This window comes from Helicoverpa zea, chromosome 2 (assembly GCF_022581195.2).
Source record: "Helicoverpa zea isolate HzStark_Cry1AcR chromosome 2, ilHelZeax1.1, whole genome shotgun sequence".
Classification (NCBI taxonomy): Eukaryota; Metazoa; Arthropoda; class Insecta; order Lepidoptera; family Noctuidae; genus Helicoverpa; species Helicoverpa zea.
This window is the reverse complement of record NC_061453.1, coordinates 11,699,510-11,715,258: the sequence shown is the minus strand read 5'-3', so window position 1 is coordinate 11,715,258 and position 15,749 is coordinate 11,699,510. Positions and strand designations below refer to the sequence as shown.

The 15,749-nt window shown below is 35.9% G+C and overlaps 1 protein-coding gene across 1 annotated transcript; it reads left to right on the top strand.

Moving 5' to 3' along the window:
• The first annotated feature begins 1,755 nt into the window (after positions 1-1,755).
• On the top strand, positions 1,756-5,160 carry LOC124639712. Its single transcript, XM_047177173.1, has 8 exons — positions 1,756-1,789; positions 2,702-2,794; positions 3,061-3,202; positions 3,584-3,723; positions 3,933-3,993; positions 4,207-4,318; positions 4,615-4,710; positions 5,011-5,160. The coding sequence occupies exons 2-8, from the start codon at positions 2,719-2,721 to the stop codon at positions 5,068-5,070; spliced, it is 687 nt and encodes a 228-aa protein (XP_047033129.1). The 5' UTR covers positions 1,756-1,789; positions 2,702-2,718; the 3' UTR covers positions 5,071-5,160.
• The last annotated feature ends 10,589 nt before the right edge of the window (positions 5,161-15,749 follow it).

Sequence of the window (15,749 nt, the reverse complement as noted above, 5' to 3'; positions counted from 1 at the left end):
GAAATCATGGTCGTCGTTTCAGCCGAAAGACGTTTACCTACTGCTAGATAAAAGTCTCTATCAATGTTCGCGCTTGCATTGATCTTCAACAACCCGCATCCACTGCTTCCCGACGACCTTTGCCAGGTCACCTGTCCATCTAGAGGGGCCTGCCCACGCTGAGTTTTCCGGGTTGCGGTCACAACTCATGAACTTTTCTGTCCATCTTTCATCTGCTCTGCGAGTTATGTGGCCTACCATACTCGCAGTTATTCTACTTCAGGTTTGAAATTCTGGGTTCGATTCCCTGGTCGGGTCGAAATCGCATTGTGGGATTTAGAAACATTTATTAAGCAGCCCGGAGCCTGAAAGTTCGTCCATCGGAGAGCACGTAAAAGTCCTACGCCTGTGGATTGCAGTCCCATCAGGCTATGAGAGTGGACGCGTAGTGAGTGCACCTGTGTCTGCGCAAATGCTTGTGCACTATAAAATGTCTTACATAGTTGGCTAGTCCTTACATGAGAACAGCCGCCGTAGCCGATAATCGGCTAGGAGGACATCATTATTAAAAATGTAAGTATGCCAAAATACAATACAGTAACTGCGAATATTGAGCGGTTCCTTTTAGATGATTATCGCAAATAAACTAGTTTATCACTGTTATAATTAGGTCTTCAACATGGCTTCGATGCGGTATGCAACAGTGATAAGATGCTATCAGCCCAACTTCCCGATATCGGTTAATGAGGATGCCAGTTTCTTTGTTTGGTTAATTTTTTTGTTGCATAATAATTGTTTTGACTAGAAAATTAATTTTAGGTAAAAAAAACACCAAGCCTCACTCCACCAAACTCACGTTTCAAGTGGCTCATCATTCATCCGAATCCTAGGAAAGAACAGGCCCGTGTCGGCGGCGCGCGTTTTTCCACACGTTCCTCAAAGAGAGTCAGCAAACCCCAGAGGGGCTAAGGCCTGTCGGGGCTGCGGAATAGTTTGATAGAGTTACCACGGCCCTGGTACATAAAGGGCTTGAGAAGGAACATGATGGGTTTCGAAATGAAAATCAAAAGTCATTTGATCAAAACAGCACTTTTCAAACGTCAGAAATTTATAAAAAAGACAGCCCCCAAAACGCCCACCCTTCACCACTTCCTATGTGTTTTTGCTGGGAAGAAGAAGTGGCGCAAAAAACTCCCCAGCAACACAGGACTGTACGTATGTAGATTAAAAGAACTATTTATTGGTTTTAGTCTGTAAGAATCTGACACTCCCTCAAGCCCGAGTCACACCGGAATGGCAGCGACGGCAGCTAGCTTTTCAAGCGATACTGATACTTTTAAGTATACATAGTTTAAGTTTAAATTATTTCACACTGAAAGCGCTCGCCGCAATGCTGCACCTATGGCACCTGCATATACGCACCTATCATTTGATGATTTCCCAACAAAATAATATAATAATAACATAGAAGTATTATTAGTTTACATTGCCTACTATTTTAGTATAGATAAACAAGACTTCAGTAGCACGTTACGTTAGGTTAGTAACTTCCTACAGCTTTTCCGTCATCTGGTAACAACTAGTATGAACTCGTAAATTATCTTATCTTCTCCCAAAAATACATCGCACCCGTTTGTATCTGGCTGCGTACCTAATTTTGATTGATAAACAAACAAAATAATTAAAAGATGTTATCTGAGAGATGAGACCGATTGATTAGCAATCAAATTAAGGGTCAAACGCTTCCGAATAGTATAAATACGGTCATTTTTTTATCAATCATATCATTCTACTTCTGAAATTTTGTAAGGTAAGACTTGTTAATTAGATACAAATACCATCAAATATTGTTTTTATAAAACATCTTCCATCTCAATAAAGTATCTTTTTAGGGTTCCGTACCCAAAGGGTAAAACGGGACCCTATTGTTTTCGCTCCTCTGTCCGTCCGTCCGTCCGTCCGTCTGTCACCAGGCTGTATCTCATGAACCGTGATAGTTAGAGAGCTGAAATTTTCACAGATGATGTATTATTATTGCCGCTATAACAACAAATACAGAAATCTAGAATAAAATAAATATTTTGTTTTTTTTTTGCAAATTTTTGCTCTGGTACGGAACCCTTCGTGAGCGAGTCCGACTCGCACTTGACCGGTTTTTTTTTCACCCTTTCACTTAATGTAGTGTGTCAATCTACCCACTTATGTCTTAGTAGACCATACATTGGTCATGTCACTAGATGAATTAGTGTAAGATTCAGCACCGATGTTCAGCGCAATGTTCAAGTGCGATCGTGACGTCATGGCTGCGTGCATTATCTCGATTGGCTTGCAATGATAATATTAACTACTTTCACACTAGTTCCGATCCTGTAGAGATACGGGACGCACTTTGATTTAGCTTAATCTTTGTTCAAGTTTGCACTTTGTTCATTATTTATACTTTCAGTTTGTTTCGTTTATGTTATTAACGGCTTCTGTTCTTTTTTTAAGTTTAAACTTCATAAGCTGTTTCGTGGACATTTAATAATTAGTTGATTGTTTGGAACGACTATCATATCAACCTCCATTGTTTTATTTACGAGACATGTTTAATATAATAAAGAGCATAATAAATTATGTATCTAATTTATATAGAACAGGTATAAATAGAAAATTCAGAAAAGTAGAAGGTATTCTTAACTAAGATATTTTTGTTATAAATTGTATTTTGTTTACTTTTCAGTTTACCGAAAAATCAAAATGAAAATCATCATTGCTTTCTTGGGCCTGATCTCAGGCATCAGTGCCGTTCCTTTCCTCGAGAAAATTGTTCCAAGTGAGTAAAAACTTCTAACTTTTAAAAACAAACGACGAAACATTTGTTTGTCGGTACCCTAAGAGAGTCAGAAAACTTGTTTTTCATTTCAATATCTGCCAGAAAAATCATATTTGATCCTATTTAATTGAGCAGCCTATGTGGATTATAGAGGTAAGTTTGAATAACTCCAGGTCTCAGTGCCCTCGAAATAGCCTTAAAATATTTGCTACTAAATACAGGAGAATAATGATTGCTTCTAAAGTCACGTCTTTTACCAATTTCAGGCTACTACTTACAAGACGAGCGATTGGTGAGTGGTTCTATTGAGAGTGCTATTCAAGACGCCAGCCAGTCCATCAAAGATGCTGGACTCGACCCGTTCCACATCAAGAGAGAAAGTTCCAGTTTCGCCCTACCTGTGCCAGTGTAAGTAACTAATATTAAGCGTACCTACCTTCTCTACGTCTACTACGCTATGCTACGTCTACTAGATCATTTGCCCGGCTTATCTTGGCGTAGGCTGTCTGTGTTAAGAGAGTTGATAAAACTTAATAACTTTTTTGATTGATTAACTTTATCAAATCTGTTTTTGGATGGGCAATCCTTTTACCGTCTTTTTGTTTTACCGATTAAATCCTAAAACTCTTTCGAACAATCTCACAACACTAATATTTTTTGGCGATGATTGTGTGTCTAAATCTTCCAATTAAGTCAATGCACTTGCATTTGATAATTATAATCCATCTGCCTGTAGTCTTTTTTGGATAAATGTTCTCTTAATTCAACGTTATATTTGTTACCTTTCAGTATCTTCAACTACGAGGCGTTTATTGAGGAGATATTGAGCACCGGTCTCAGTGACATCAAGATCCACAGAGTCAACTACAACATTATCACTTCCCGCCTTAACTTCGATATTGAGTTGCCTCTCATACACTTTTCCGCAGGTTATTATACTAAAGACCTTTAAAAAATATTAATAATCGTAGATACATAAAATTAGGCATGTAAACAATTGCGGTGGATCATAATGACGGAGAAAAAAAATGTAATATTGATAAAAATTAAAGTGCAAACTTTGATGACCAGACACATAAAATTACAGTGTAGTAGGACATAGAAACAACCCCTTATAAATTGCATGTTTTTGAAACAGGTGCTGCTGCAGCCGAAGGAGTACTCTTCAGCAATAACCTCGATTTCAGCGCTTCTGGCAAGTAAGTAATCGTAATACAAAATAAACAAACTCATTATACTACCATAACAGTTTTACTTAATCGAATAAAATAGCAATGTAATGTAACATTCGAACTTGTTGCTCAACGTCGAAAGGAGGGTTACTGCCTTTTGCAATCCCTATGTCTCTCATCATCATCAGCCTCTATGTAACAGATAGGTTCAAGTAGTAATTAAATGTTTGTTGCTTCCAGAGTGGAGATCGTGAGCATCCGTGTGACAGGCCAGGTCCGTGTCAGCATCGGCATCATCTCTGGCATCTCAATCCGCAGCATCACCATCAATTTGACTCTCAGAGACATTGTCGTAAGTTCTTCTCCTTTATTCCTCATATCAACCAATTGCCGTCCGCAGCAAATCGAAGGTGGAGGCGATTGAGGGCAACGATTTCCTCTGTTTTTATTAAATTGAGCAATACTTATTTAGCAGATAAAATAATCTTATGTTCTTACCCATACATTAAGATATTTTCAAAACTCCCATTTAAATATAATATTTTTTTCTGAATTGGTATTTTATTGATAAAAATTATACTAGCTCAATTCTCTTCTTTTAAGCGTATTACTATAAGTAATACCTATTTTTCTTTTCAATTCTTCCAGTCTGATGTGAACCTGGTCATCCTGGGCAGAGACCTTTCCGACGAGTTCAACAATTTCGTCGGCTCAACTATTCCTAACACTATCAAGGCTCACAACGTAAGTTACACTTTTGAATTTATATTTATTAGATTAAAATTTCAATTGAAATTATACCACAGTTTATGAGACGTTTTGATAGAGGTAAGCTTTATCAAGTTTAGCTTCCTCAGTTTTCGTAGTGTCATCAATTATATTTCTTTCTATTAAACTTTGGTATTTGAAATTATTTTCACAAAGTTGGCATCTGCATTGTAAATAGTCCATGTTATTACGTTAATGCTCTATACTATTTGTTTGTATTTATGTCATTGTTTACATAATAACATACTAAAGGTTTTTTTCTTTTATTGCATGCAGAAAGAAATCAACGAGCTCTTGGAGATAGTTCTACTGGAAGTCATCAATGCTAATTTGTAATTTTATTTTACGTTTTTATATTACGGACTGATATACTCATAGTCTTAATAGGATATGGTTTATAAAATAAATGTTTTTGTTTTGCAATAATTTTTGTTTTTAATATTTCCAATCTGATAAATATTTTTACGATCAAATAAGGAGTAGTTCCTTTAGTTCTAAGATATTCAAAAGTGTTTGTATTCTTGTCTCTCAAAGTCTGACTCAATTAGTAACAAAATAACTAAATCTGATAAAAAAATTAAAACCTAAATGTATGAGGCATTTCTGTTAGAGCTTTGAGCTTCGTGATTGAAGATATTGACACACAATACTTACATAGTAAATTTTTAACCTATCTATAGATGATCTTTCCTTTCCCTATTTGATGAAACATAGGTCATTTAAGTAAGGTAATAAGAAAAATCCGTCGATCTAAAGGCCCATTTTTAGGCTTCCGTACCTCGAAAGGAAAAAACGGAACCCTTATAGGATGACTTTGTTGTCCGTCTGTCTGTCTGTCTGTCTGTCTGTCTGTCTGTCTGTCTGTCTGTCTGTCTGTCAAGACCCTTTATCTTAAGAACGCGTAAACGTATCAAGCTGAAATTCACATGAAATACTCGGGTCTATTGTCCCTTTAAGCTGTGAAAATATCAAACTTCTAAGCCAAGCCAATCAAAAGATACAACCGATTATGTCGATATTTTCAACAAATTTTCGACACTCGCAAAGGAATCAAAACCTACAGGGTACTTCCCGTAAACTCAGAATCTTGAAATTTGGCATGAAGCATTGTCATATAATGCAAATATAGGAAAAATTGCGAAAATCACATTTTTTTTGTTATATAATATAATAAAAATATTTTAATAAAATGAAACTTACTACCTTATTTCTCACGAATGAATAAAGGTACCAAATTGAAATTTATACCAAATACCTAGGTCTATTGTCCCTTTAAGCAATGAAAAAATCAAACTTCTAAGTTAACGCGATCAAAAGATACAGCAGTTTTACCGACACCTTAGACGAATTTCCGTCACACGCTAGGGAATCAAAACCTACAAGGTACTTCCCGTGAACTCAGAATCTTGAAATTCGACACGAAGCAACGTTATATAGTACAGATAAAGGAAAAATTACGAAAATGATAAACTTGAAGTTACATAAAATATTAAAATAATATTATTTTTGCTTACATGACATAAAATATTTTTTTAATAATTATAAACTTACTACTTACCCTTTTTCACATGAACGCGTAGAGATATTAAAGTTTTGATAAAAAGTGAAATTCATATCAAACACTTCTTAAATATAATGGCCTCTAAACTGTGAAAATTTTTAAATCATTCAAAGGTCATTGGGCACCTTAGTATGGAAACCATACCCACGGCGGATACGAACGAAATATAGCACAGTATAATGATAAAGGCTCTGATTTACTATGGCATTAGTCGCATCAATGTGAACCATGGGAATCTAGAGAAAATCAGGTGTAAACATCAAATATTTTCCTCATTTCAATGGGGAATTTAAACGACCACGTTTGACGGATTTGAGAAATCATTTCTTTGTAGTGAAAGAGTATACTCGCCGTTTATTTCCATTGTCATCAGGTCAGGATCTGATGATGGAAATCCTGAGAAATCGAGGGCAACTATCAGAAATTGTAGGCATGCATAGGATTTAAACTTGATTCTCAGATGTATGTCTGGTGATACTATCAAACAGTGAAGGTTTAGAGCTTACCTGATGATGGAGACGTGAGAAAGTCGAGAGAACTCCTTAACGGTATGTTTTTAGTTACGTCGTGTTTATATTATTCGTATTGACGAGAACTTTTCTCAAAAGTTAAAAATAAAAACTTTTTACAAAAAAAAAACAACTTCTAAAAACAACAATAAAACTGTTTATATGCATCGGTCTAGATCTCGGTGGTTAAATAAATATAGATGCATCCTCTAGACACCGACTTCTAGACCGATGCACCTAACATCTTTTTAATTTCTTTCTTGCTTTTGTTTTCTTGTTGCTTTTTTATATGTTTGAAGTTGGATTTGTTTGTAAAATGCTACAAAATAAAGCCGACTTTATAAAACAAAGAAAGGGACAGAATACTTTTGTCAAGGCTCTAGAAACGTAAAGCCAGCAGCCCCGAATCCTACTCTCTAGCAGTCGTTGTTACAATTCGACAGCTACAAGTCGTCAGGCGGTTTCGAAAAAACCTGAAACTGGGGCTCGTTAGGTGATTAATCCCTCAAAAATAAAAGATCCCATTCCTGCAATGGCTGCTTTAACCCAAGTTAGTAGTGAATTCTCGTCACCTAAAATAAAATAAGCTCCAACACAAGGTTACGTTATAAATTGTAAAGGAGTTCCCATAACTATATCTGATCTTTGCTATCGATCCCACAATGGCAGTCAAACCTATCTATGTGAAAAGTCTTCGCCAATACGAATGAAATAAACCCAAACACGTGGTAGTTGCAACATACCGTTCAGGAGTTCCCTCGACTCGTAGTCTCCATAATCAAATCAGCTCCAAACCTTCACTGTTTACCAGTACCCTCAAAAATACACTCACATATCTGGTTATGACTCGATGCGTGCCTACAATATTCAAGAGTTGCCCTCGATTTCTCAGGGTTTCCAGATTCTCATCAGATCCTGGTCATCCGAATTGGCACCTTCCTTCTTTATGAAAATTCTTTAACAATAAAAACTAGCATTGCAACCTGTACAATCCTCTGAAACTGCTTGTCTTTTATATTTTTCAAACGATTCTGGACATTCGTCTCCATGGAATTTTAATAAAATATTATATTCAAAGAAACGTCATACCATTCTCCACGATTTAAAACTACTTTGATTCATGTCCGCCACTTTTTACAAAGCGAGTCAGATATGCCCAATGACCTTTAAGACATAATTAGTTATTTTCAATCAAATTTCTGAATGATGACTATAAAATGTTGTATATAAATAACTTTTACAAGGTACTGGCCTACTATTTTAGTTATTTTATAAAATTATAAAATAAAAAATATTAACTATTTTGACTCTCACGAAATTACCATAACTAAGATTGTTCTAAACTTAACGGTTGGCGCGAAACTCACTTTTTATCTATACAGGATTTGTACGGAACCCTCGCTGCGCGAGTCCGACTCGCACTTGGCCGGTTTTATTATTCTCTTGGTTCTAAATAAAATATTCGAAAGGATCCGTCAATTCGGTTTTCAAGGGGTAGTTCCACGACGGACGCGAGTGCGCGATTAGTCACTCAAATCTTAGAAGCCTGGGAGAGTTCGCAGAAGCCATCGGCATACTCTGTGATCTCTCCAAGGCATTTGATAGCGTGGATCACGATACACTTACTTTGAAGCTGAAACACTATCTCGAACTTCTCCGACCTCACTTATCCAACGGACAGTAAAAATTTAAAATCTGCGGCTCAACATCTTCGGGGACCGTTGATGAAATGGGCGTGCCTCAAAGCTCTCTACTGGGTCCATTACTGTTTCTAACTTATATAAAACACCTTCCATATATGTTGTTTGATATTTCAGATGTTAGTCATATTAATGAAAGCCTAGAAATTCTCTCCAAACAGTTCGAAGCTAACAATGTTCTGCTTGCCTAACGTCGCGTCGCCGCGGTTGAGAGTTATACAAGCTGTTGATTTGCATCCGTGCCATATTCAAGGAGGTAATTATGCTAATGATTCTCGACCTAAATCAATAAAAAAAATTGTACGTAATTTTTTTCTTTAATTTTTTTTCGGAATTCCGTAAATGTCATCTAGCCTTATAAACTTGGCGCGTATGTTACTGGCCTTAAAATCGTGCTGCACCCTCACACAAACGCAAACACAAAGCATACGCAACGATCACTCATAAATTTCATTCATAAAATTAGATTACTTCTGAAATACCACGACATTACAATGACAAAAAAAGCAGTGCATATTAGTTATTTCCCGACTACTGTAATTCCAATCGATTATTTACGTATTGTATGTCCTCCTCCTGAACTATGGCACAAATGCAAATCAACACGTTGTATAAAGCTCAATGAGAGCAAACTAGAATTAATTAACAGAACTGTCTTTTCTGAGCATTACCATTGTCAGTAAATTGCAGTCGGGCGCCCATATATCCTCCCTATCAGGGTGACTTAGTTCTGCTGCTTTTGCAGTCAGAAAAATAAGACAACTGACCGATGTAGCTACGGCCAGGCTAGTTTACTTCGCCTATTTCTGTAGCTTAATGTTATATGGTATATATTGTTGTGGGGGCAGCGGCTGATGTCTAATATTTTTTTTAGTTCACAAGTGGATCTCTTAGATACTTCTTTAAGGAAACTACTTACGTTTCCTTCTTTGTATAAGTTACCGGCCAAACCCGATTTCAGGATAAACTAGTTTTGCCTAGGCTAAACTAGTTCTTCCTAAACGCGAGAGTTAACTAGTTTAGCCTAATTCAAACCAATTTGTCCTAAGCCCGATAGGATAGACCTAGGCTTTTCCAGACGAGTTGATCCTGATATAAGTACGCACACGAAAATTAATATACTTACATTACCTTCTTTGTACATTTTCGAAAAACCTTCATAAATTATGTTGAGAAATAAGTTGTTTCAGGGAATTATACATTTTTATAACAAGCTACCTAAAATCCTTGATTTTACACATAAAAAGTTTAAAAATGTAGTTGAAATAATTTTGATCAAAAAGGCGTATAATAAAATTCAGGATTTCGATTCAGGGACGCCCCGCGTATTTTTTTTCTCTGCACATGTGGCTTATCCGGCGACCACTAGCACGGGAGCGCCTCTGACCAGATTAGCCAAGCGGAGCGCTAGTTGCAATATCTGTTTCAGAATTTGGTTAGCCATTATTATTTCTTGAATTGTATAAATTATTTTTCTCTTTACATTTGCGCTGAAATTGTTCTGAACAATTTTTTAATACTTGTTGTGTGTTCTCAGGAATAGCTTGAAACCATAAAATAAATGTAAACAAATATTAATTAAATTGACATTATTTGTTCTTTTTTCTTAATTAATATTGTTTCTTGCCGGATCTTCTCCATAGGACCTACTCTTTGGAACCGTGAAATAGTTTGACGTTTCGAAAGGACTTTCATAGGTAGGCCTACTTGAAGTAAAAAAAATATATTTTGACTTTAACTAAACCTTGATTAAATATTTTGGGAATAAGACACGGAAAATTTCAACCATAATATTCTCTTCATTGAGAGCGTTTCAATAATTATACCCAAAGACAAGTCTCTTTTTTGACTAAACATTTTATAATTATTATATGTATATGTTACCGTAAGATTACAAACATCGTTAGATTACAATCTATCTCGAGAGATTGTAAACTGTCGAATTATTGTGAACCGTAACATCTGATTGCAATTTAACGCATTATTTTTCGCTATATTATAATCTATCGATGAGAAATTGTCAAATTGTCAACTGTCCGAAAGCTCTCTCTGATTGGTCAGTCTTTTTGTAAGATCGACCAATCACGACCAGCCGTTCTGTTCCCATGGAGTTCCCGTAGAGTTAGGAATGAAATAGAGGTGTCAGTTAAATAAAATAAATGCTCTTCAAAAATTCTTCAAGTATTAAATTTATATAAAAATAACTCTTATAAAAATACAGTTAGGTATTTTGTCTTCAAATACAAACTAATATTTAAAAATAAAATAAAAGGGGTGCTAATTAAACAGGCTTCTTTTTAATATCATTATTCGCCCCCAATATTCGCCCCCAAAAATGTATGTTGCCTTCTATATTACTAAGTCAGCCACAATTAATAAAGCGTCGAGCATCTAAATAATACTATCTTAGCCACGAGTTATCTTCCACTCTAAATACAACTCAGCATGATGGTTATTTTTTTGCATCTAAATTTGTAGCATGCATTCTAACAGTAAACTTCTTAAATACTATTAAATGACATCATAAAAATATTTATTTACCTTCTAATTTTTTAACTCGTACCTACTGAGTTTTTTGTTTAAAATATAACACATCCCATATTAATTGACCCAGCATGGAAGTAAGCATGCAACATGCAGCAAGCATAACTTCTGTCACGGCTCCGGCGCTGCGGGGCTCCGGCGGTCCCATGCGAGCTTATCGTCGCAGATGGTTTTCACGCTCACCACCGCAGCTTCGGCTTGCTGGCCGGCCGAGCCGGCCAGCCTCAGCCGCGGCGGCGAGCGCTGAAACTACCTGCGCCTCAGCTCGCAGGCCGCCTCGCCCCTCCGCGCCTACGCGGTTTTGAATTGCACTCTAGGGGTAGGGCAGACAAGACTACGTGGAGTCGGTTTTGCAGCGATTCGTTTTCGTCACTAACTTCAATTTTTAATACAATTTTTAATTGTGTGTAATTTGAGTCTTAAAAATTAAGAACAATTTTTGATTTTATAAAAAATTAAACCGTCACTTATTTTTGCACGTCAAAGAGCTGTGACACCGGGAGTTGCAAAGAACATTGTCTTTTTTGACGTTCTACCAATCAGCGCGCAAGATGCATTCCGTTCTACGCCAGTTGACAATTTGACCGCTCTACATCGCTCTCGATCTTACAAAAAGACTGACCAATCAGGGAGAGCTTTCGGACAGTTGACAATTTGACAATTTCTCATCGATAGATTATAATATAGCGAAAAATAATGCGTTAAATTGCAATCAGGTGTTACGGTTTACAATAATTCGACAGTTTACAATCTCTCGAGATAGATTGTAATCTAACGATGTTTGTAATCTTACGGTGACATATACAAATATGTTTATGGGAAATAATATATCGCAATGTACTCGAAAAAAAGTCTTAAAAAACTACCTAGGCTATCATTGTTAGATTTTTTTGGGGAATAAATTAATAGTGAAAAAAATAATTATTATGGTATACACGAGGTTAGCAGAAAAGAAAAATTACGTAGTAATATCCATTACTCGAATTATGTCAGATTTAAATGAGGAATTTTACCTCATCTAGGAATAATCTAGGAAAATAAACCGGCCAAGTGCGAGTCGGACTCGCGCACCGAGGGTTCCGTACAAATGCTGTATAGATAAAAAGTGAGTTTCGCGCCAACCGTTCAGTTTAGAACAATCATAGTTATGGTAATTTCGTGAGAGTCAAAATAGTTAATATTTTTTATTTTATAATATAACTAAAATAGTAGGCCAGTACCTTGTAAAAGTTATTTTATTGAAGTTATTTATATACAACATTTTATAGTCATCATTCAGAAATCTGATTGAAAATAACTAATTATGTCTTAAAGGTCATGGGGCATATCTGACCCGCTTTGTAAAAAGTGGCGGACATGAATCAAAGTAGTTTTAAATCGTGGAGAATGGTATGACGTTTCTTTGAATATAAATATTTTATTAAAATTCCATGGAGACGAATATCCAGGATCGTTTGAAAAATATAAAAGACAAGCAGTTTCAGAGGATTGTACAGGTTGCAATGCTAGTTTTTATTGTTAAAGACATTTCATAAAGAAGGAAGGTGCCAATCCGGATGACCAGGATCTGATGAGTATCTGGAAACCCTGAGAAATCGAGGGCAACTCTTGAATATTGTAGGCACGCATCGAGTCATAACCAGACATGTGAGTGTATTTTTGAGGGTACTGGTAAACAGTGAAGGTTTGGAGCTGATTTGATTATGGAGACTACAGAGAGTCAAGGGAACTCCCGAATGGTATGTTGCAACTTCCACGTGTTTGGGCTTATTTTATTCGTATTGGCGAAGACTTTCCACAAAGATAGGTTTGACTGCCATTGTGGGATCGACAGCTAAGATCAGATATAGTTATGGGAACTCCTTTACAATTTATAACGTAACCTTGTGTTGGAGCTTATTTTATTTTAGGTGATGAGAATTCACTACTAACTTGGGTTAAAGCAGACCGCCTGACGACTTGTAGCTGTCGAATTGTAACAACGACTTCTAGAGAGTAGGATTCGGGGCTGCTGGCTTTACGTTTCTAGAGCCTTGACAAAAGTGTAATTCTGTCTCTTTCTTTGTTTTATAAAGTCGGCATTATTTTATTTTGTAGCATTTTACAAACAAATCCAACTTCAAACATATAAAAAAGCAACAAGAAAACAAAAGCAAGAAATAAATTAAAAAGATGTTAGGTGCATCGGTCTAGGAGTCGGTGTCTAGAGGATGCATCTATATTTATTTAACCACCGAGATCTAGACCGATGCATACAAACAGTTTTCTTGTTGTTTTAGAAGTTGTTTTTTTTTTTTTTTGTAAAAAGTTTTTATTTTTAACTTTTGTGAAAAGTTCTCGTCAATACGAATAATATAAGCCCAAACACGACGTAACTAAAACATACCGAGTTCTCTCGACTTTCTCACGTCTCCATCATCAGATAAGCTCTAAACCTTCACTGTTTGATAGTATCACCAGACATACATCTGAGAATCAAGTTTTAATCCTATGCATGCCTACAATTTCTGATAGTTGCCCTCGATTTCTCAGGATTTCCATCATCAGATCCTGACCTGATGACAATGGAAATAAACGGCGAGTATACTCTTTCACTACAGAGAAATGATTTCTCAAATCCGTCAAACGTGGTCGTTTAAATTCCCCATTGAAATGAGGAAAATATTTGATGTTTACACCTGATTTTCTCTAGATTCCCATGGTTCACATTGATGCGACTATTGCCATAGTAAATCAGAGCCTTTATTATTATACTGTGCTATATTTCGTTCGTATCCGCCGTGGGTATGGTTTTCATACTAAGGTGCCCAATGACCTTTGAATGATTTAAAATTTTTCACAGTTTAGAGGCCATTATATTTAAGAAGTGTTTGATATGAATTTCACTTGTTATTCAAAACTTTAATATCTCTACGCGTTCATGTGAAAAAGGGTAGGTAGTAAGTTTATAATTATTAAAAAAATATTTTATGTCATGTAAGCAAAAATAATATTTTAATATTTTATGTAACTTAAAATTTATCATTTTCGCAATTTTTCCTTTATCTGTACTATATAACGTTGCTTCGTGCCGAATTTTAAGATTCTGAGTTCACGGGAAGTACCTTGTAGGTTTTGATTCCCTAGCGTGTGACGGAAATTCGTCTAAGGTGTCGGTAAAACTGCTGTATCTTTTGATCGCGTTAACTTAGAAGTTTGATTTTTTCATTGCTTAAAGGGACAATAGACTTAGGTATTTGGTATAAATTTCAATTTGGTACCTTTATTCGTTCGTGAGAAATAAGGTAGTAAGTTTCATTTTATTAAAATATTTTTATTATATTATATAACAAAAAAAATGAGATTTTCGCAATTTTTCCTATATTTGCATTATATAACAATGCTTCATGCCAAATTTCAAGATTCTGAGTTTACGGGAAGTACCCTGTAGGTTTTGATTCCTTTGCGAGAGTCGAGAATTTGTTGAAAATATCGACATAATCGGTTGTATCTTTTGATTGGCTTGGCTTAGAAGCTTGATATTTTCACAGCCTAAAGGGACAATAGACCCGAGTATTTCATGTGAATTTCAGCTTGATACGTCCACGCGTTCTTAAGATAAAGGGTCTTGACAGACAGACAGACAGACAGACAGACAGACGGACAACAAAGTGATCCTATAAGGGTTCCGTTTTTTCCTTTCGAGGTACGGAACCCTAAAAAGGAATCTAGACAAACGTATTAAAACTTAGAAATTAGAGAATATTTTAAGGTTATTATGATATTAAGACTTGGACTTGGTTTTGGTTAGACAGAATCGTCTTCTAATTTTTAGGGTTCCGTCGGTCTCTGTAGTCTCCATAATCAAATCAGCTCCAAACCTTCACTGTTTACCAGTACCCTCAAAAATACACTCACATGTCTGGTTATGACTCGATGCGTGCCTACAATATTCAAGAGTTGCCCTCGATTTCTCAGGGTTTCCAGATACTCATCAGATCCTGGTCATCCGGATTGGCACCTTCCTTCTTTATGAAATGTCTTTAACAATAAAAACTAGCATTGCAACCTGTACAATCCTCTGAAACTGCTTGTCTTTTATATTTTTCAAACGATCCTGGATATTCGTCTCCATGGAATTTTAATAAAATATTTATATTCAAAGAAACGTCATACCATTCTCCACGATTTAAAACTACTTTGATTCATGTCCGCCACTTTTTACAAAGCGGGTCAGATATGCCCCATGACCTTTAAGACATAATTAGTTATTTTCAATCAGATTTCTGAATGATGACTATAAAATGTTGTATATAAATGTGAACGATTTTTGTAATTAAATCCATTAGGTAATATATTTTTAATATAAGTCGTAAAATAATAAATTATTTTTTCACTGGCAACTAAAATGGACTGCAAACGGTCACGGTGGCGCCACTTTCGTCTAACGGCGTTTTTAAATAGCGCGCACCGTGACAGTTGGGGGATTCCATTTTCGTTCGTCGAGCACACAAGATCTCTCCTGATTACTGTACTTTGTTATACTGGTGAAATATATAGTGCTGCTAGTTTAAAGTGTGATCATTGTAAAATAACCGAAATAACACCAAAGTGAGTATCCTAACCTAATTGTTTTATTTGCATTGCTTTTCCCGCTAAGTACCCCAATATAAGTTTTGTTCTCGTAAAATTTCAGTTGAAGATTACATCTCAGAAGTGGGA

What these genes read in the sequence shown, in the direction of transcription:
- LOC124639712 (XM_047177173.1), top strand. Translation starts at nt 2,719, where the DNA reads ATGAAAATCATCATTGCTTTCTTGGGCCTGATCTCAGGCATCAGTGCC. An exon ending in TGACTCTCAGAGACATTGTC is followed by an intron (nt 4,319 to 4,614) that starts GTAAGTTCTTCT and finishes CAATTCTTCCAG; the next exon opens with TCTGATGTGAACCTGGTCAT. An exon ending in ACACTATCAAGGCTCACAAC is followed by an intron (nt 4,711 to 5,010) that starts GTAAGTTACACT and finishes TATTGCATGCAG; the next exon opens with AAAGAAATCAACGAGCTCTT.